This window comes from Euprymna scolopes, chromosome 46 (genome assembly GCF_053919585.1).
Source record: "Euprymna scolopes isolate OS-2025 chromosome 46, ASM5391958v1, whole genome shotgun sequence".
Taxonomy (NCBI): Eukaryota; Metazoa; Mollusca; class Cephalopoda; order Sepiida; family Sepiolidae; genus Euprymna; species Euprymna scolopes.
Window position 1 is genome coordinate 146,681,160 of NC_136527.1, and position 22,739 is coordinate 146,703,898.

Here is a 22,739-nt window from a genome sequence, read left to right on the forward strand (position 1 = left end):
TTACTCAACGGACGAAAAATACGGACACCCCTAGTATCCAAGCAACAACTTGGCGATGAGCAGACTCGGACAGCCATACAGAAACAGAAAGATCAGTCTAAGGTCTGCTATGACAGGAAACATAACAGACACCACTCCCACCTACATGCAGGACAGAATGTCTATGTCCAGCAGGAAAAAGCAAAGATATGGGAGCCTGGAAAAATTCAGCGCTCCAGCGTGACACCCAGACCCTACATAGTTGAATCTGAGAACGGTAACACCTATAGAAGGAACAGGCAGTTCCTCAGACCAGCTGGGAGGAGATCAACAACCGCAAATAGATCCGACCAACCTCGCCCCAGCGACTCTCCACCGGATCCCACCCAGAAGGAAGGTCCCCCCCCTAAACAAATCGAACAGCCGACCACCGAACAACACTCCAGCGGCACGCCTCACACCCGAACTGAGAAACTCACCCCCGAATTAAGAAGATCTCAGAGACGAGTGAATGCTCCTCAGAAACTGAACTTATAGGTTACACTATCCTAAAAAAAAAGAGACAATACCATTACCCTAGAACAATGGAGACAAGCTAAATAATATATTAGAGACTATGTTATCCCTTAATCAGATAAAGGCTAAATATCGCCCTTGGACTATATACATATATATGGAAGGGAAGGGATGTCATAATATAGGCTAAGAGACTATTAGTCGCCTAGAGTTATGCCCCTTGGCCCGTGACGTATGAATCTCGTCCGCCATTGTTTCTCAGTTCAACGTTTACTACTAGACAATAAAGAACGCATTTTACACCACCTTCGAGTCTGTTTATCAATGCTTCCAAAGTATGTATTATCACGACAATATATATATATATATATATATATATATATATATATATATATATATATATATATATGTTTTTGTTTTGGTTTTAGCGATGTTTTAATGAATTCAATTATTTACGAAAGTGCATTTGTACCTAAATGCGAGTTGGGAATAATTTTCCCTAATTTTTAACCAATTAGGTTAATATCAATTTGGTTGGTTGCACATGGGGAGCAGTAAAGTGTAATCCACTGACACGTGTTTCGTCGTCTACGACTCATTCGAATCTCGCTAGGACAAGATCAAAGTGTAGTATCTGTTCTTCAGATGCTGCAAGCTATGACTAGCTATGACTAGCAAAGACCAGATGTGGGGGCAACCCCACATGCCTGACCATTAACCAGCTCCCATTTCCCACCTCTCGGGAGCTGGTCCCCTTTTTCCCTTTCCCCTCCCTTCACTCCTCACATTAAAAATCGGCCTTGTGCCTAATTTGCTCGGTGGGGGAGCAAATAAATACCATCTGTTCTCCAGATGCTGCATTCTATTTCTTGTTCTCTTTCGGTGGAGGAGAAATCCTTCACGACTGAGACAATTTTTATTTTTGTACCTTTTCTCCACGTTAAAAAACGACCCTGGTGTCTAACTCTCTCCCGTGGGGAGGCATAGTAAATAGGTACAGCCACTCTGATGAGTCGTAACACGTGTCAGTAGATAATTACATTTAATATATATATATATATATATATATATATATATATATATATATATATATATACACACACACACACACACACACACACTGTTGAAATAGTCACGTCAGCATGACCTTAATACCCCCTCTCTAATCATCGACCTCTTTTGCTCTGGTTTTCGTTTATGCGAATATTACGTTAATTTAATCTCTCTCTGTCTGTCTTTTCTCTCTCTCTCTCTCTCTCTCTCTCTCTCTCTCTCTCTCTCTCTTCCGTTTTTTCTTTGCCACTTTTCCCCTCCCTCTTTTTCTTTCTCCCTCCCCTCCCTCTTTTTCTTTCTCCCTCCCCCTTCGTCTAATCCTTTTTCTCCTTCACACTCATAAAAAAAATCATCCAATCAAATTGCTTCAAATTATCACGTGTCTCATCTCTTTTTTGTGATCCAGATTAACTGAACTTTGCGAAACAATTGTTTAAAGAACAATCCACGAACATCTTAAATTTATGTTAAAACATGTAAGTAATTTTTTTCAAAATATTACATTTTTTAGATGAAAAATTGATTGAAATAATTTTACATCGACGACAAATTGCTTTTTTGTTCATTTTAATTCCATTTCTTTTCAGATAAAAAAGTAGAAATATTTTACCCCCTCCCCTTTTTTAATGTTTGTCTGAAATTATTTATTTTTTCGATTTAAATACGTTTCTTTTACCTTTTTAAGGGTGTTACGTGCTCGATTCATGAATTATTTCGGATTTATTAAAGTTTAATGCAGTTTAAATTCCGGGTTTCTGGAAATGTCGGTTGCAAATTTTTCTTTGGATAAAAAAATTTGTTAAAATATACGAAAAAAGTTTTATTGAGAAAAGAAGTTGGTACTGGTCGCGGTAAGAGTTCCCTGCCGAACACCCTCCAAAAACAACGATGTCTCCCGTTTGTCGCGCAGCCGCAAAGGACATGTTTTAGTTGCCATAGTAACAACACTTTTTTTTTACTCTTTTTAAATGACAACGTTAATGTAATAAAACATTATGTTTATGAATATTGAAATAAAACATTACTACACATTTATTAATAATATCTTTTTTTTTTTTTTTTTTTACTGTTTGTGTCACTTTTATCGACTTTTTCTTTTATGAAACTTATCGGCGGTTCTTGAAATTTACTTACCACAAAACTTGTCGGCGGTTCTTGAAATTTTCTTTTTAAATGACGACGTTTTTACTGTTTATGAATATTAAAAGAAAAATAATTACTAAACATTTATTAATAAGAAAATGGGTGCTAGTGCACTTATGATCCGCGCTATATTTTAAATCGTATTTCTAAGCTTAAAGTTTAATGTTTTTTTTATTCAATTGTAAGGTTAAAGTAGAGAATAGGTACAAAACAGCCTCCCCGTGTTAAGAATGGCTTTTTAAATAATAACGTTATTTCAGCACGGATCAATAAGTGCACTAGTACCACAATGTAGTTTTGTGGTAAGTAAATTTCAAGAACCGCCGATAAGTTTCATAAAAGAAAAAGTCGATAAAAGTGACACAAACAGTAAAAAAAAAAAAAGAAGATATTATTAATAAATGTGTAGTAATGTTTTATTTCAATATTCATAAACATAATGTTTTATTTCAATATTCATAAACATAATGTTTTATTTCAATATTCATAAACATAATGTTTTATTTCAATATTCATAAACATAATGTTTTATTTCAATATTCATAAACATAATGTTTTATTTCAATATTCATAAACATAATGTTTTATTTCAATATTCATAAACATAATGTTTTATTTCAATATTCATAAACATAATGTTTTATTTCAATATTCATAAACATTAACGTTGTCATTTAAAAAGAGTAAAAAAAAAAGTGTTGTTACTATGGCAACTAAAACATGTCCTTTGCGGCTGCGCGACAAACGGGAGACATCGTTGTTTTTTGAGGGTGTTCGGCAGGGAACTCTTACCGCGACCAGTACCAAGAAGTTTAACGAAAAAAAAAAAAAAATTCCACAAACAAAAAAAAGATAAAAATAAGGTACTCCTTGGGCGTTGAGTTCCATAGCGACCAGCAGAAAAATTTAATGAGTAAATGTTTACTTTAACTACAACAGAACACCGACCAATAAAAATTGGTTTTCGAGGTCGCTGACAACGAATCTGATATTCAAACCCGTCGCAAATTTATTGTTTGTATGGCCCTGAACCCTCGCACTATTTTGTGCCAACTCACCGCCACCGCCATCGTTTATGCTATTCGTACATGAATAACATCGCCCCCCCCCCCAATGTAAACAGAATTTTTGTGAAAAATTAAACAGTTCTTCTGCTCGGTGTATGTCAGCGTGTTACTTACGGAAAAATGGTAAATTAAACTGCAGAAGCACCTGTTAAATATTGTACGAGTTTTATAATTGACCCCCACCTACAAAAAAAAAAAAATAAAATAAAAAAAAAACGAAAAATAAAAATGCTTTTGTAGACAGACCGGTAATCGTGAAGAAAGAGAGAGCCTGTTTCCTCCGTTTGACTATAGGTGGCGTTACTGTCTGTCCACCCAGTTACGGAAGCACAAAATGTATATAATGCCACCCTTGAAATAAAAATAAATGTTTTTGTTATATTTTAATTTTAAACATGGTTTTTTTTTGGGGGGGGGGGGTGCAAACATATTTAAGTTTTGTTTTTTGTTTTTTCAAACATATTTATGTTTTTTTTTTTTTTTTTTGCAAGCATATTTAAGTTTTATTTTTCCAAACATTTACGTGTTGTTGCTTGTTTATTTTAAAACATTTACGGTTTTTTGGGGTTTTTTTTTTTTGCAAGCATAAACTAAATATTTTTGAAATATTTTTCTTTTTGAAAAGTTTGCTTATGCACTTATTGGTACCGCGCTATTTTATAATAGTAGTTTCAAGTAAGATTCAAGTTTTACAATATCCTTTTTCAAATATATATATATATATATATATATACTTGCAGAAAAGGTAAAATAAGTGCAGAAAAATTAAGAAAAAAGGGGGGGGGCCATAAAAAAGATAAAAGAAAAAACGTTGATTTTTTTATTATCATAAGAGCGTAAAAAATACTCGCGGAAAAACGGTTGTACCCATAAATATGTTTAAAAGAAAAATATAGCAAAAACATTTAGTTTATGCTTGCAAAAAAAAAAAAAAACGTAAATGTTTAAAAATAAACAAGCATCAAAACGTAAATGTTTGGAAAAATAAAACTTAAATATGTTTGCAAAAAAATAAAACTTAAATTTGTTTGCACAAAAAAAAAAAAAAGAAACATGTATAAAATTAAAATATAACAAAAACATTTATTTTTATTTCAAAGGTGGCATTATATACATTTTGTACTTCCGTAACTGGGTGGACAGACAGTAACGCCACCTATAGTCGAACGGAGGAAACAGGCTCTCTCTTTCTTCACGATTACCGACAGACCGCTTGTGAAAACTTAATTTTTTAGATCAATTAAAAAAGCATCAAAAACTACGTAACACAGAAAATGAACCACATTTTGTTTTTGAAAACTTTCTTGTTATTTTAAATGTCTGCTAAAAAATTCTTCCGTGATGTGACAAGTCACCTTACTACGCGTGAAGGAATAGCATAAACGATGGCGATGAGTTGGCACAAAAATAGTGCGAGGATTCAGGGGTTAATACCATGCAAACGGTAAATTTGCGACGGGTTTTAATATCAGATTCGTTGTCAGCGACCCCGAAAACCAATTTTTATTGGTCGGTGTTCTGTTGTTGTTAAAGTTAACATTTAACCATTAAATTTTTCTGCTGGCCGCCATGGAACTCAATGCCCAAGGAGTACCAAAAATAAAAAGTTTTCATGAAAAAACTACATTTTTGCCCTATACTTTTATCTAACAATTTACGCTTTTCATAAAAATATTTTTACATATTTTCTTTAAAAAATATATTTGTAAATTCTGTGCCCCCCCCCCAAAAAAAAAACCTTAACGGAAAAAAAAGTCGTGAAAAATAAAATGGCAAAAAAAAAAAATTATAACTTATCACGTGGGGGTTCAGTTTTCAATTATAACGTAGTACTAAATTGTACACCGAATTTGTGGCCACGATAGGTAGATAAATAGATGAGAGAGGGAAATTAGTCTGTCTCTTGCAACGCTCGGCTTAAGCTGATGATAGACGATGATTGACGGGAATTCCCGAGAATCCGGGTCAAATTATGCAAGAGTACCAAATATTTAAATATTGACTTTTTTTATTAACAAAAATCTTTCCGTTCGATAAAAATTATCAGTTTAAAAAAAGAAGCTAAAAATCATGGGGGGGGGGCGGATAAGCAGCTAGGGGCAAAGTGTAGAATCGGTTTTTAATACGACACTTGATAATTTTCTGCCATCGGTGAGAGAAAAAGCAATCCTTCTCTACTGAGGCAATTTAATTTTTTTGCTGTTCCAATCCAGATTGCCTTTTTAAAATCGTCTTTGTGTCTATCTCTGCCCTCGTGGGGAGGCAAATAAACACAGGAAAAATACGAACTAAAAAAGGGATTATTGACCCCCCTTTTAAAATTTTTTTTTATTTTAGTTGATATTGTTCCTTTTTTTTACTTGCATCCCCAAAAACAATGTTGATAAACTCACATTTACTATATCTGTCTATCTATCTATCTATCTAATCTAATCTAAGTATTCTAAGATATATATTTGTTCTGGAAATGTGTTATGTAAGAAAACAGGAAAAACACAAACAAAAAGGGATTATTGACCCCCTTTTATAATTCATAAACTTACATAATATATATAAAAATTAAATGTGAGTTTACCTATATTGCCTCCTCTAAGGCTTATTTCTTTCTTTAGTTCTGGGAATGTGTTATGTTAGAAAATTCTTTTGAGTATTTTAATTATACATATATATATATATATATATATACTAGACTACCCGTGACCAGGTTGGGTCAGTATGTTATATTAGCTATGGAATTATTGTATGAGCGTGACACTTGTGACGTAAAGAAAATAGTTTTTGTGACATAACAGAAACATTTCTATGAAAGTATATTAAAATGAAAAAAGAATATAGATAGATTTCTATGCTCATAGAAACAAACAGAACGACTCAAGTCGTTCTGTTTGTAATTGTTTATTTTTGAAAAAAAAAACCTTACAGCCATTGAATTATAAGTGGTTTGCCATACTTATAGGTAAATCTGCACTATTCAAATTTTGATATATCATTTAATTTAAACGCAAAAAAAAAAAAAAACAAACAATTGGGACGCTGAAAACGTACACAGTAAAACAATAGGTTGTAAAATGCTCTTATATTTGTCAGCGGTTAAAGTAGATTTATTTGTAAGAAAATTGCATTAAAATAACTTTAAACATAAGACGGAAATGAACGATGTAAAACAAATGTAGAAAGTATTAACAATTATTTAGATAATTAAAACACGAAAAAACAAAAACAATTGGGACGCTGGAAACGTACAAATAAATAAATCCGAAAACATTTTTTATTTAATTTTCCGTTACAAATTACAGATCTCAACCTGGCCTTTTTGTTAAAATGAATTCCAATTATGGAATAATATATATATTGGCCTTTTTGCTTACAAATACAAAACATTTGTGATCAAATTCCGTCTGTAAGAATAGTTGCAAAACACCCCCACTCTTCCCATATTAAATAATAATTTCGAAATAATAACGTTAATATTTCAGAGCGCAGGTCAAAATCTGCAAAAGAAGCGATTTCTGTTTATTTGTTTACGTTGTTATGGGTTAATGTTTATGCATGCATGAACAACCAGATGTCGTAAACTGGAAAGTGGGTTACATCACTTGTTACAAGGTCATTTAAGTTTTATAACATATATATATATAATTTGTGTGTATCTAACTATATAATGTTTAAAACGATGTTTACTTGTGAAATCTAATGCATTTTCTATTTTGTTTTATTTCAGTTTGACAATGGCTTTCAATCTATTGAACTGCTCTACCAATGTGTCGCCTGTGAACAACAACTAAACCGACTATCGAAATGCTTGCCATGTTTGCATGGCGTATGTCAGTCATGTTTCGGAAACACTTTGGATGAAACGAACACAAACTGCATATGTCCGAAATGCCATGTGTAATTTGTGGATTGGAAAGACTTTGGTGTTTCACCGATTATCGCGAAGGAATTGATGCTGCAAGAATTCAATTCTTCATCCGAATTTCAATGCGATTGGTGTTCAGAGGATAACATCTCATCCGTAGCGATATTTTGGTGTGGGGAATGCAGAAAGCTCTTATGTAACCATTGCATCCGATACCACAAAAAAACGTTAAATAGCCACATTTCCAAAGATTTGGATGCGATGCAAAGGTCGGATGCAATTGCGTTAGTGATGAGGATGCCGAACAATTGTGTTCTTCACAAGAAAGAGTTGGAGATGTTTTGCGAAGGATGCTGCAATTGTTACTGTGACAAATGTTACGCTACACACGCAAATAACCCGATGACCCCATGCACGAATGTGTTAAGGGTCTGTGATGAAGTTGTCAAACACAAGGAGCAATTCCCCACCCTCGAGCACAAAATGACGTCATTTGAAGAAGAAGTAAATGAATTAACGGAAAAAGTTTTGCAATTTGTTAATGAATTCAAATCGGACTGCGCGATAAAACGTGTGCAAATCTGGTCGGAATACGAATCAATTTGTGAAAAAGCGAAACATGACGCTTTGGGACTAACCTATCAAATCGATGACAAAATGCAAGAAATATTGGCCAAATGTCATCGAACGAAGCAACAAAATGATGAAATTCTGCAAGAAATTTCCACATGGCGCCTGAATTTTGATCATTTGATGAGCGAAGATCGTCAAAATATTGAAACTTTTTGTGGAATGCAAATGTTGGAAAAACAATGTCCACTTTTGCGACATGATTTGCCATTGACGGAGATGAAATATGAAATTTTGGTTGAATTTCCTGATTATTGGCGTGAAATGATCGACTCGTTGCAAAACGAAAATGACGCATTCGTCACGTTTGAAAAAGTTGTAAAAATTCCAAAAATTTGCAAAGAAAATCGATTCTATTTACCAGAAGCAAAAAATGATCGAAGGATCAGTTCGATTTTCGTCAACAAAAAAGACAAACATATTTTTGTTTGCGATCGATTAAATAAATCACTGATTGAATTAAAAAAGAAAAATGGCGAAATTCGAACTGAATTTCAATTTTTTTCTGTCACAAACGACGAATCCTTCCAACCTCTCGACATTTGTTTTATGTCGGACGAAAACATTTTTGTCGTTTGTGGTTTTCTTGGAAACAAAAATTTATTGTTTTTAAAAAAAAACAAATTTTCCATTTTTTGAATTAAAAAATTTTTTTGAAACAAAAACAAATTTTATTTCTTTGTTTGAAAAAAAAATGAACAATTTTTTGTTTTGGATGAAAATTTTCAAATAATTTCATTATAAAAATGTGAAAAATTAAACATTTTTCAAATTGAAGAAAATTTTCAACATTTAAAAAATTCATTTTCATCCCGTATTCGTTTTGATTTTTTTAATGAAAAAATTTGGTTTTCAAATTATTTACATCCCGTATTACTTTGTTTGGATTTAAATTTAAAAAAAAAATTCGATGAAAAAAGAAAAAGATTTTTTAGATTTTCATTTCAACAAATTTGGAAAAATGTTTTTTTGTGATGAAAATGAAATTTTTTGTTTTCCGGATGAAAATTTGTTTCAATTTGAAGAAAAACAAAATGAAAATTTATTTCCTCGCATTTTTGTTTTTGAAAAAAAAAATATTTGTTTCCGTTAAAAAAAATGGAAAATTTGGAATCGAAATTTTTAAAATTTTTTATTGAAAAATAAAAAAAATATTAAAAATAATTTGTTTTCGTTTTTTTTTTTTTTTTTTTTTCCTTGTGTGATTCTGTGTTTCTCGTCTATTCGTAACTTTGATAAAATTTTGCCTTTTATTAAAAAAATATTTGCAAATCCGTAAATTTGTTAAAACAAATTGTTTTTTTAATTTTTTTATCTGTGGTTATCTTTACGATTAGTGTTTCCATTTCACTTCCGGTTGTTTCCTTCGTTATTAGTCAAATGTTTTACGGTATCTTTTGTTTACTAAATTGTTAGGTGAAAGTATAGAATTGTTTTTTTGTCTAACATCTATCTTCTGTGTTTTTTAAGTCTATTATTTATTGTTGATCACCTGCACTAGCAGTGTCAGAAATTTCGTGAAAATAGTGAATAATTTCACCCCGTCTTTCCAAGCTTATAACTCCTCGAAAAATGTAATTCAAGCCCTAATTTTTTTTTCAATTAAAGGAGCAAGGACCAAGGTTTTATTAAAAAAAAAAAAAAAAAAAAAAATGTGGTTTTTTTTTTTTAAAAAGGTTTTAAACTTCGGACTTTACAGGTAAACTTCTAAAAAAGCGATTTTTTTTGTTTGTTTTAAATTTGAATATATTATTTATTGACCTTTTCTCTTCAATTTGTGATATATAAAACTCCACGACATAAATTAATGATTTACTTTTTAATAGACATTTCAAAATGAGAGGCGTGAATTATTCGACCCCCTGTCTTTCCCAGCTTATAACTCCTCGAAAAATGTAATTCAAGCCCTAATTCTTTTTTCAATTAAAGGAGCAAGGACCAAGGTTTCATTAAAAAAAAAAAAAGACAAAAAAAAAAACAATGTGTTCTTATAAAATAAGGTTTTAAACTTCGGACTTTACAGGTAAATTTCTAAAAAAGGGATTTTTTTTTTTGTTTTAAATTTGAATATATTATTTATTGACCTTTTCTCTTCAATTTGTGATATATAAAACTCCACGACATAAATTAATTATTTACTTTTTAAGAGAAAGTTGAAAATGGGTGACACCTGGGGGGGCGTGAATTTAAAAAAAAACGTTTGTCTAAAATATTATATTCGGTTTATTGGAAAGAACATAAAATTTCACATTGACCCAGAAAATATCGTAAAAATAGAATCAATAGAAAAATTTTGATAGATTTTTAAAATTTAAAAATTGAAAAATATTGAGTTTAAAAATTGAAAAATATTGAGTTCGGAAAATTCATTACTGTTTAAAAAAAAAAAAAAAAAAATTCTATTACTTTTAAAACAACTGTAATAGTTTATTTTGGAAGTATAATCCATAAAGAAAATAAATAACCCACTTTTAACAGAAATTACGAGATTTTTATATTGTATTCGCAGTTTCGTGTTAAGGGGTGTCAAAAATTCCTACAAAAATTCTGATACTGCTACACCTGCACCCACCCACAAAAAATGTGGCCATAAAATGGGTGCTCATTGTACATTAAATTACTATTAAAAAATATTTGAAAATCCGTAACTTCTTTAACAAATTGTTTTTTAATCTTTACGATTAGTGTTTCCACTTTACTTCCGGTTGTTTCTTTCGTTTTTAGTTGACTTTTTTTTTTTACTGTATCTTTTGTTTTCTTAATTGTTAGGTGAAAGTATAGAATTGGTTTTTGTTTGTCTCTAATAATTTTTATCTGATGTGTGTTTCATGGTTTATTATTTAATGTCTGTGTGTTTATTTAGTTTGCGTGTGTGTATATATGTGTTAGTTTATTATTTATTATATATATATGTGTGTGTGTGTATTAGATTAGTCAGTAATTATGAATTTATCATCGTAAGTAAACACGTTTTATTATTTTGTGTGTGAAATAATGTTTTAAAGTGGAGGATCATTTTTTTCTATATTGATTTAACATGAAATGAGCACCCACTTTATGGCCACTTTTTGGGGGGAAGGTGACGTAAAATGAACACAATTTAACGTGAAATTTTTTAAACTTTTCCGCAAATAAGTTTTCCGTATATGAAGCAATGTAATTCTCTGTTATAAGTGGTGGCCATTGTTGTACGTGCAAGCACGCACATATATGCGGAAAAGTATTTTTCAGTATCATGAAAACTAGTTTCCGGACCCAATTTTAAATGCGATATTCGTTTTCAGCACACCCGAAAACCGATTGATAAAAGTTTTTAAAGGTATGTTTTGCGTTGGTCTAGCAGGCAACAATAGTTTTATCCGCATAAAAAGGTGGACATAAAGTAGGTGCTCATTTTACGTCAAATTAATAAAGAAAAGTGATCCGTTACTTTATATAACTTTTTTCACATCTTAGAAGCTAGTTGTTTCCTGGAATTTTAAACATTAATTTAAAATTGTAATTTTAAAAAAGACAACATTAGACATAACGCTGTCACTGTTTGGAGTCTCGATAATCGTTCAAAACTCGAAAATGAATAAAAATAATGGTAAAACTCCATCAAATATCATCGTGATATGAATTGGATGCATTTTTATCATTTTTTTTATTTTCTGATTTTTGAGCGATTATCGAGTCTTCAAAGCTACGACTCACACATGTCCGCTAATTTCTAGTTGTTTTCTTCGAACCGAATAAACACTTCAAAATGAGTTGAAAAACTAAAATCTCATCCAAGTAAGCAAAAGATTTATTTACATTACCTTTGGTAACAGTTTTTCATTTTTTTTTTTTTTACCACAATTAACATTGCCTTTGGTAACAGTTTTTCATATTTTTTTTTTACCACAATTAACATTGCCTTTGGTAACAGTTTTTCATATTTTTTTTTTTACCACAATTAACATTGCCTTTGGTAACAGTTTTTCATATTTTTTTTTTTTACCACAATTAACATTGCCTTTGGTAACAGTTTTTCATATTTTTTTTTTTTACCACAATTAACATTGCCTTTGGTAACAGTTTTTCATATTTTTTTTTTTTACCACAATATTGTTGTTGTTTGCAAAACATGCCCAACAAATTAATTACGGTAACTTTTAATACTAAATTGTTAGGTGAAAGTACAGAATTGGTAAATGAGCCCCTCCCCCAAATTATGTTTGTGTTTATAGTTTATTATTACTCTGTGTTTAGAGTCTCGATAATCGTTCAAAACTCGAAAATGATTAAAAATAATGGTAAAAATCAACCCAACTAAATATCACTGTGACATTAATTATGCAAAAAATGGTAAAAATACTTTTACCATTTTCTTTTGCATAATTTCTTTTTTTTGAGCCATTATCGAGACTTCAAAGATGTAAAAATCCAGCAACTAAATATCACCGTGACATTAATTAATTTTTACCCGTTTTTTAATTTTCTTTTTTTATTGTTATCATATAACACTTTGGTTTTGGAGTCGAATAAACACTTCAAAATGAGTGAAAACACTAGAAACTTATCAAGCTAAATCGAAGAGAACGAAAATTAAGCACTTGTGCAGTTTAGCTAACCAGGGATTATTTTTTGCTTTAATTTTCGGAAGAGTTATCATATAATAAACTCTAAATAATTTAGGTGACTAAAATAGGATTTAATTAATAATGAATTTTTATCAAAACAAATGGAGGGAAATGTTTGTTAATGATATTAACATTTTAGGTGCAGATATTCATGACGGCATTTTCAAATGAAAGAAAATACAAAAATGTCTGTATCATGTATGGACCAGTCATGTGACAAAGATGAACAAATTCCAAAAATCACGTAATTTGATCAATTTTTTTTTATTCAAGAAATTCAAGTTTAACTTAGTTTCGATGAAGTTGAAAAAAAGGCATCCAATGAATCGTGTAATATATCGAGGGAGAGAAATATGAACATCTGAGAACGTTGCTAGGACCGCTGCAAATAAGATAGGCTCTCTCTAACGTGCTAGAAATCTACTAATGGCCAAAAGTATCCTGTACCTCGGTAAGGCCACCATTCGCCCATGTATGGAGTATTGTCTGGGCTGGTGCATCTGCTACTTGTCTCTCACTCCTAGACAAGATTTAAAAGAGAGTCCCCAACCTGATAGGTCCTGAACTATCATCTAAGCTTCAGCCTCTGTCCTAGCGATGAAATGTTGCGTCCCTCTGCCTGTTCTACAAGTATTTTAATGGTGAATGCTCTGATGAACTACAAGCACTTGTACCCCCTCGACGTGAATACCTCCCGACAAACCGACAAGTAGCTAAATGCCACCCCTACACAATAGATCCCTAGTTGTAAGAAAGCCAACTGTACTCCAGTAGTTTTTTCCCCCAGAACTGCTAGACTTTGGAACTCCCTTCCAGGTCCCTGTTTCCCCAACTTTTTTTTTTTAAAATTACATTTTCACCCCAAATAATGCACATTGTAACTTTGGTGTAGAGGGCTACTAATAGGGACATAAGCTACAGGGGTACTACGTGGGGAGTTGGGCAGCGAGATATTATTTCACGTTACACTTGAACTTCTGCATGTCAGTACAGTTGGGGAAACAGGAATCCGGAATGGAATTCCAAAGTCTAGCGGTTCTGGGGAAAAAACTACTGAGTAAAAAGGCTCTCTTAATTCTAGGGATCTCTACTGTGAAGGGGTGGGATTTTGCTGCTTGTTGGGGATATTTACGTCGAAGGGGTACAAGTGCTTGCAGTTCGTCGGAGCATTCACCGTTAAAGTACTTGTAGAACAGGCAGAGGGATGCTACATTTCGTCGATGGGACAGTGGCTGAAGCTTAGATAACAGTTAAGGTTGGTTGGTTGTTTTTGTTTTACGGCATATCAACCCTTTTCAGGTTATTTAATGCCAAATCCAAAGATTTTGAAGAAAATTTTTTTAATAGAATATATTTGTTGTTTTCAAGTCGGTTTTTATTTAACCCATAGTTGGGATCCTAACAGGTTCTACCACTCCGGGTCAGATTGGACCTAGGAGCAATGGCAATTAAAGGGTGGCTCCACACTCTACAAAGCTTGCAAGCTGGCGCCTCACCACTGGATATAGTTCAAGGTCATATCCAGGACCAGCAGTTCAGGACCTATCAGATTGGCGACTCTTTTGAATCTTGTTTAGGAGTGAGAGACTAATAGCAGATGCACCAGCCCAAATATGACAAGAATACTCCATACATGGGCGAATGTTAGCCTTATAGAGGTACAGGATATTTTCGGGCGTTAGAAGCTTTTTAGCATGGTAGAGAGAACCTACCTTTTTCGGGTCCTGGCAATGCTCTCAATGTAATTTTTCCAACTTATATTTCCTGTGAACGTTAGACGGAGGAGTTTAAAACATGTACTTTCAAATAAAGAGTCTTTGGCCATTGCTATTAATCGTAGAGGTTTCTTGCAATTAATGAAGGAAACAAGTTTAGTCTTGGCAGCATTCAATGTGACCATCCATTTTTGTCCCCATTTCACTACAGATTGGAGGTCATCCTCTAGTGTTTCTGCCATTTCTTTAGATATGTGCATTTGTTTTCCTGTCGTGTCTGTTATAGAGTGTGGTGTCATCAGCATATATACCCATCTCACAGACAATTTTATCAGGGAGGTTATTTATGAATATTAGAAATAATAGAGATCCAAGGATAGACCCCTGGGGCACTCCCGCATTTATATCATATTGTTTGGATGTACGACCATCGAGGACAACCTGGATTTTTCTCTTATCTAAGAAGGATTTAATTATGTTAAAGATTCTTCCAGTGATACCGTATGATTTGATTTTCCTGAGAAGACCTTCATGCCATACCCTATCAAAAGCCTTAGATATATCTAGAGCTACCGACATGCAGAAGTTCAGTGTAAACAGACATGTTGCTGCCCAACTCCTTACATAGTGCCCTTGTAGCTTAGGTCCTTAATAGTAGCCCCTACATCAAAGTGGCAATGTGCCTTGTTTAGGGTGAAAATGTAAAAAAGAATTTTTTTTTTAATGAACACGTATTTCGTTCAAACTCCTTGACTTAACGTTCACAGGGAACATGAGTTGGAACAGATACATTAAGAACATTTCCAGGGCCGCTGCGAGGAAGGTGGGCTCTCTCTACCAAACTAGAAAGTTACTTACGCTTGAAAGTATCCTATAGCCCTACGAGGCCACGATTCACCTATGTATGGATTATTGTTGTCACATTTGGGCTGGTGCATCTGCTACGTGTCTCTATCTCCTGGACAGGGTTCAAAAGAGAGTTGCCAACCTGATAGTTTCAACCTCTGTTTCATCGACGCAATGTTCCACTACTGGTAGTAATAATAAAATAATATTTATGGTCTGTAAACAACCAGTAACACTAAAATCTATAGATTCCCCCCCCCCCAAATGTGTTTTTGTACAGTTGCATAAATATTTGCACATTAACCACATATTTTTAGGAAAATCCTGGAAAATAGCAACTTTATAGTGAAATATTCTATTAAAAAAAAAAAAACAAAATAAAAAAACCTTCCACCGCTGGTAGCAATAATATTGATATATCCAGGAAATAGCAACTTTATAGTAAAATATTTAGAGATTTATGAACCGCCCCCTAAATTAAACACTTCATCAAATCTCCACACTAACGTAATGTACTTGCAATAACCCTTATCCCTGAGTGGCTTCCGGGCCTTGATAAGTGGTGATCACTGTGTAAAAAAAAAAAAAAAAAAAAAAAAAAGAAAAAAAAAAGATTTATGAAGAATCGGAATTGGTAATTGTATCGGAATCAGAAAATGTCAAGTTATAAACTTTAAAAGTCGATTAAAATCATCGGATGTTTTAACAAAAAAAAAAAAAATCTAATAAAACAGAAAATGACTTTTAATCCATGAATTTTCAAATAATTATTCAGAAAGAAAAATCAATAAATTGAGAATTATTGGTATTAATTTCTAATTTTACATTTTAGTTATTATACTTAAAACTCGATAAGGCGGGCTAGTGTTGCGACGATTAATCGGAATTGAGAATCAGAACTTTTGTACAAATCTTCCAATGCCAAAAACGATTCTTTTAATTGTTCTTCTTTATTTTATTCTATTAAAAAAAAAAAAACCCTTCCACCGCTCGTAGTAATAATAGTGATATATTAAGGAAATAGCAACTTTATAGTAAAATATTTAGAGATTTATGAAGAATCGGAATCGGTAATTGTATTGGAATCTGGAAAAATAATAGAATCGTCCCATCACTAGTTGTAGCCCTTGATATATTCAAGACCTTTTAAAAAGAAGGGTTGCTAATTAAAATAAATTTGTACGGTATCGATGAATACTAAAAATAATGCTCAAGTGCGTTAGAGGTCGATCCTTGAACCACAACTATTCTTGATATTCATAAACGACCTCGCGCTTCTATTGTGTCCGAGATGGGTAATCATTAGAAAATTACCCCCAGACCGTAGTGGAATTGCTCCGTAAATGGATGGTAACATTTAATGCGAGTAAAACTAAGCTGCTCTCCTTTAATAATTACAAGACTCTTCTCCAACCACCGACATCCATGACAACTAAGAGCCTACCCTGAGAATTTTTCTTTTAAACTCATTGACTTAACATACACAGGCAATATGAACTCGAACAAATACATTGAGGACATTGCAAAGGCTGCTGCAATAAAGATAGGTTGTCACTGTCGAGCTAGAGGACGACTCACATATGAGAGTATCCTGCACCTCTAGAAGGCCACCATTCGCCTGTGCATGGAGTATTGTTGTGACATCTGGGCGGGTGCATCTAACGTTAGTTTCTCCCTCTTGGCTAGAATTTAAAAAAGAGTCAGATATATAAATTATTAGGTCCCACTTTGTCAACTAAGCTCCAACCTCTGTCGCATCACTGCAATGTTGCGTCTCTGTGCTTGTTTTACACATATTTTAATGGAATGTGTTCTGATGAACTCGTTGCACTTGTGACCCCCTTGACGTACATATCCATATTCTTTTTCTTGCTACCTGCTAACCTAACTCTACTGATGGACAGGAGTTTAAATATAATTTAAATCAATATCTTGTTCATCTTCTCTAAGCATCGTCCCAAATAATAGTCCCTGATATATATATATATATATATATATAGCTCTAATGAATGGACCCACTTGGTATAACTATTAATAATGTTAAAAACATATTTAATCTGAAAAGGAAACACTAGATAAATGGATAGTCCTTAATCTGCGGAGTTATATATATATATATATATATATATATATATATGCATCGCTCTAATAAATGGACCCACTTGGTATATAAAAATAAAAAAAAGCTAGAAAACAACAAGAGTTCGATAAAACAAATTTTAATAAGGATGATGCAAATATTTAACTGCTTGCATAATAATAAAAATATGATTACTTTTGTAATATTTTATTTTAAATTATACGATTTCAAGGGGGGTAATTCTGCACAGTTTTAGCTGTAATTAGCTCCCTTACATGTCCAGACGGTATTTTATTTCAGTATAAAATAAATAAAAATGTTTTTTTTTTTTTTTTAATTTTATTATTTAAAATACTTGGAACAAATCTTTCAATAATCAACATTTCATTTTTGTAAAGACGTAACCAGCATTTTTTAAAAATATATTCATATATATATATATATGAATAAATTTAAAATATATATATATAATTTATTCATGTATATATATATATTCATTAGAGCGATATATATATATATGAATAAATTTAAAATATATATATATATAATTTATTCATGTATATATATATATATATATATATATATATATATATATATATATATATCGTAATGTCCTAAATTAGCGTCGCTAAGGATTTTGCAAATTTAGAAAGGAGAGATAACTCTGTTTTTCCTAAATTAGCATTAAAACAGCTCGTAAAATAAATAGAAAAAAGTGTTCTCGACATTCGGGCCGGGATCAAAGTGTAGTATTTGTTCTTCAGATGCTTCATTTAAGTTAATAGGTCTTCTTGGTCAATGTAGGGAAAAACCCTTCATACCGAGACAATTACTATTTATTTTGACACTGCCAGAGTTCCCCCTTTTATTGGAGGGGGGGGCGGGTGGCTGGTTTTCTCCCTATATTAAAAACGACCTTGTGTCGAATTTGCTTTTGTGGGGAAGCAAACAAGCAGCTCTAGGTGTATCAGAATTTTTGTAGGAATTTTTGACACCCCGAACACGAAACTGCCAATAAAATATTAAAAAAACTCGTAATTTCTCTTTTAAAAGTGGGTTGTTTATTTTCTTTATGGATTATACTTCCAAAATAAACTATTAAAGTTGTATTAAAAGTAATAGAAATATATTCTTTTATTTTTTAAAAAACAGTAATGAATTTTACGAACTCAATATTTTTGAATTTTTAAACTTTAAAAATCTATCAAAATTTTTCTATTGATTCTATTTTTACAATATTTTCAAGGTCAATGTGAAATTTTATGTTCTTTCCAATAAACCGAATATAATATTTTAGACAAACGTTTTTTTTTTTAATTCACGCCCTCCTCCATTTTCAAATGTCTATTAAAAAGTAAATAATTAATTTACTCACCAAAGTTTTATATATGACAAATTGAAGAGAAAAGATCAATAAATAATATATTCAAATTTAAAACAATAATAAAGAAGTGTTTTTAGAAATTTACCTGTAAAGTCCGAAGTTTAAAACCTTGTTTTTTAAAACCCACGTTGTTTGTTTTATCACAAATTGAAGATAAAAGATCAATAAATAATATATTCTAATTTAAAACAAAAAAGTAGTGTTTTTTGGAAATTTACCTGTAAAGTCCAAAGTTTAAAACCTTAAAAAAAAACACCTTGTTTCATTATTATTATTATTATTATTATTATTATTATTATTATTATTTTGGTCCTTGCTCCTTTAATTGAAAAAAAAAAATTAGGTCTTGAATTAGATTTTTCGAGGAGTTATAAGCTGTGAAAGACGGGGTTGAATTATTCAATATTTTTCACGAAATTTCTGACACACCTAAAGCAGCTCGTAAAGTAAAGTAATTTTCCCCCTTTTTTCTTTTCGTTCAAAATATAAGTTAGACTTTATTAAAAAAATACTAAACGTTTCAGTAATCATTATTATTATTATTATTATTATTATTATTATTATTATTATTATTACTGACAAATTATTTAAAAGGAAATATCGTTCAGACATTATTTATAAACAATTTTGGGTAACTTATGTAACTTGTTTTTTTCTTCCCATTGGTGACCTATTTGTGTTCAAAAATGTTTTTTTCATTGATTTTTATGGAAATAAGTTTGTATTCAATGCTTAAAACTTTCTTTTTAAATATTAATTTAAAAAGAAAGTTTTAAGCATTGAATACAAACTTATTCCCATAAAAATCAATGAAAAAAGTTTGAACAAGATTGTAAAAAATTCAAGCAAAAAATTGAATACAAACATTAGGCATCTCCAAAGTGTTGTGTAAAACATCATCATTGTACACAGTAACAGCAACGTCATCAATTTGCATGTTTACTATAGTCTGGCTCAATTTATATGGAAGAGCATTGGCGCTACAATGAATAAATAAAATTTACAATAAAAATGGATAAAAACAATATAAAATTTACCTTTTGGAAAACTAATAGATTTTTTTTTAACGAACTACACAGACGAGAAAATTAATTTTAATGTCTTCTGTTGACACTTATATATCTAAAGATAATTTTGTTTACAGGCCTTCGTACTTTTTGCAGGGAAAAGGCTCAAAAATTGATTTACACCCTCTATCATTTTAATTAATCAAATCCAAACGAATTTTTTTAGTCGGTTTTGCTTTTGCAATTTTTATTATCCCAATAGTTATATATTCTATCATATGATTATATTTTTTTATTATTGCAAACCGGTTATATAAAAAATATATGTTATATAAAAAATATCTGTTGTATACAAAATATCTATTATATAAAAGATATCTGTTATATAAAAAATATCTATTATTTAAAAAACATCTGTTATATAAAAAATATCTGTTATATAAAAAATATCTGTTATATAAAAATATCTGTTATATAAAAAATATCTGTTATATAAAAAATATTCGTTATATAAAAAATATTTGTTATATAAAAATATCTGTTATATAAAAAATATTTGTTATATAAAAAATATTTGTTATATAAAAAATATCTGTTATATAAAAAATATTTGTTATATAAAAAATATCTGTTATATAAAAAATATTTGTTATATAAAAAATATCTGTTATATAAAAAATATTTGTTATATAAAAAATATCTGTTATATAAAAAATATCTGTTATATAAAAAAATATCTGTTATATAAAAAAATATTTGTTATATAAAAATATTTGTTATATAAAAAATATCTGTTATATAAAAAATATCTGTTATATAAAAAATATCTGTTATATAAAAAATATCTGTTATATAAAAAATATTTGTTATATAAAAAATATCTGTTATATGAAAAATATTTGTTATATAAAAAATATCTGTTATATAAAAAAATATTTGTTATATAAAAAATATCTGTTATATAAAAAAATATCTGTTATATAAAAAATATCTGTTATATAAAAAATATTTGTTATATAAAAAATATTTAGTTTTCGTAACATGGAATATGGTGGGGGGTTAGAACATCTAAAACAAATATCTCCTTTAATATATTTAACGAAACCTACTTTTATTATATACATTTATTTCATAATGAATAAATATCGAAAAATTCAGGAAAATATGTGTAAAGTCGAACAGAATGAAGGAAGAAAGCGACCACGTGTCTGCGCGTGTTGTCTTACCTGCTGGGAGGATCACAGGGAGGGCAGAAATTAAAAATGACGGCTGTGGTTTTTGTAAGATTATTGAGAGATGACGTCACCCCTCACGTGACTGTTTTTCTGGCCGCCGATTGGCTGATGACGAACGCTTGGACAATAAAAGGAGTATGTTCAGAAGATCGAGGACAGTGTGTATCAACTGCATCCGTGTGATTAGAAGTTCGACGTGTGTGGTGATCAACTGCTGTAGTTGTGAAACAAATTCAAGCTTTAGAAGTTTGACGTGTGTGTTAATCGGCTGCCATAGTTGCGAAACGAATTCAAGCTATTTCGGCGAAATGGGGGAAAATATTGACCTCAAATTAATACCAGAATTTGATGGATCGACCCCGGTACTTGACTGGATGGAAAAGGTGGAATTACATTGCCTTTTGTCTGGCGTAAAAAACTTTGTTGCCCCTTAATGACCTAGTAGATCGGGCCAGAACTGTAATGAAGAATTACTCCGAGATAAGGGAACCAGTAATTGCTGCTGCTCAGTCCACACTGAATGATAAGAAACCGTATCAGGGACCCGGTCCACATGGTGGAATCATATGCTACAGATGCAATGAACAGGGCCACATTGCAAGGTACTGCCGGCAACAACCAACGGCTGTTCGCTGCTACCGGTGTAAGGAAACTGGCCATATAGCTCAAGAGTGTCCGGAAAACGGAACCGGGGACAAGGTGTCAGCGTCGACCACTTCCCCACGCAGAAATTAAATGAGACGCTGCCGGTCGTCCCGATATATATCGACGAAACACTGTGCTCAGCACTCCTCGATTCCGGGTGCTCCCGCACTATCATATGTGCAGATTTCTACCACACTTGGAGAAAGAAGAACGTCAGATTGACTACCATCAGTGGAGAGATGCGCACATGTTGCGGGGTGGGCAATGTAAACATTCGGATGAAAAATGGAAGCTCTGCTAACCTCGAGGCGCTGGTAGTGCTCGAAAAACCCCTGAGTTTTGACCTGCTCCTAGGATATGATGCCATCAGAGCCCTTGGTGGTGTCTATATAACAGCGATGGGGGCGGTACATTTTCAGGAGAAAGCCGTAGTGTGTGCTGCGCTAAGGATCGACCAACCAGACGTCAGCGTCAAATTTGACGAGCAAAAGAGGGTTTGGACTGCCTCATGGAAGTGGTCGGAAAACCGGGAACCAGCCAAACTGCAGAATGGAATAACTGAATACCATGTGCCCGACCACATGAGGCCCGCATATACCACTATCAGCCGGTCACGGAGGTGTGACCGACAGACGTGTTATAGTAAATGTCTTAAAGCGGTCTCATGAAGACATGAAGATGGGCCAGTCATTTGGGTCTGTGTAGTAAGAAGAAAATCATACCTGAGATGTTGGATCTGGGTGTGGCTGCTTTCTTTTCTCAAGATGATCTCTTCACCCTGGTGGCATTCTGGTGGGAATCTTCATCTCTTTGTCCTCAGGGCCGCCTTTCGACTTCAGACATTTATGAAGGCATTCATGACAGACACAAGAAAAATGACACGCGACACAATTGTAATATACATAAGGTATAACTAACTATTTTATTTTACATTAGAGATACAATATATATTACAAAAAAAAACAATTTACAA

General features: G+C 31.9%; 1 protein-coding gene across 1 annotated transcript; it reads left to right on the forward strand.

Annotated features, from left to right (window-relative positions):
* Window positions 1–1,906: 1,906 nt before the first annotated feature.
* Window positions 1,907–8,969, forward strand: LOC145270462 (uncharacterized). The gene is made up of 2 exons (XM_080126097.1): window positions 1,907–2,024; window positions 7,480–8,969. Exon 2 carries the CDS (start codon window positions 7,705–7,707, stop codon window positions 8,884–8,886), a length of 1,182 nt encoding a protein of 393 aa, XP_079982223.1. The 5' UTR covers window positions 1,907–2,024; window positions 7,480–7,704; the 3' UTR covers window positions 8,887–8,969.
* The last annotated feature ends 13,770 nt before the right edge of the window (window positions 8,970–22,739 follow it).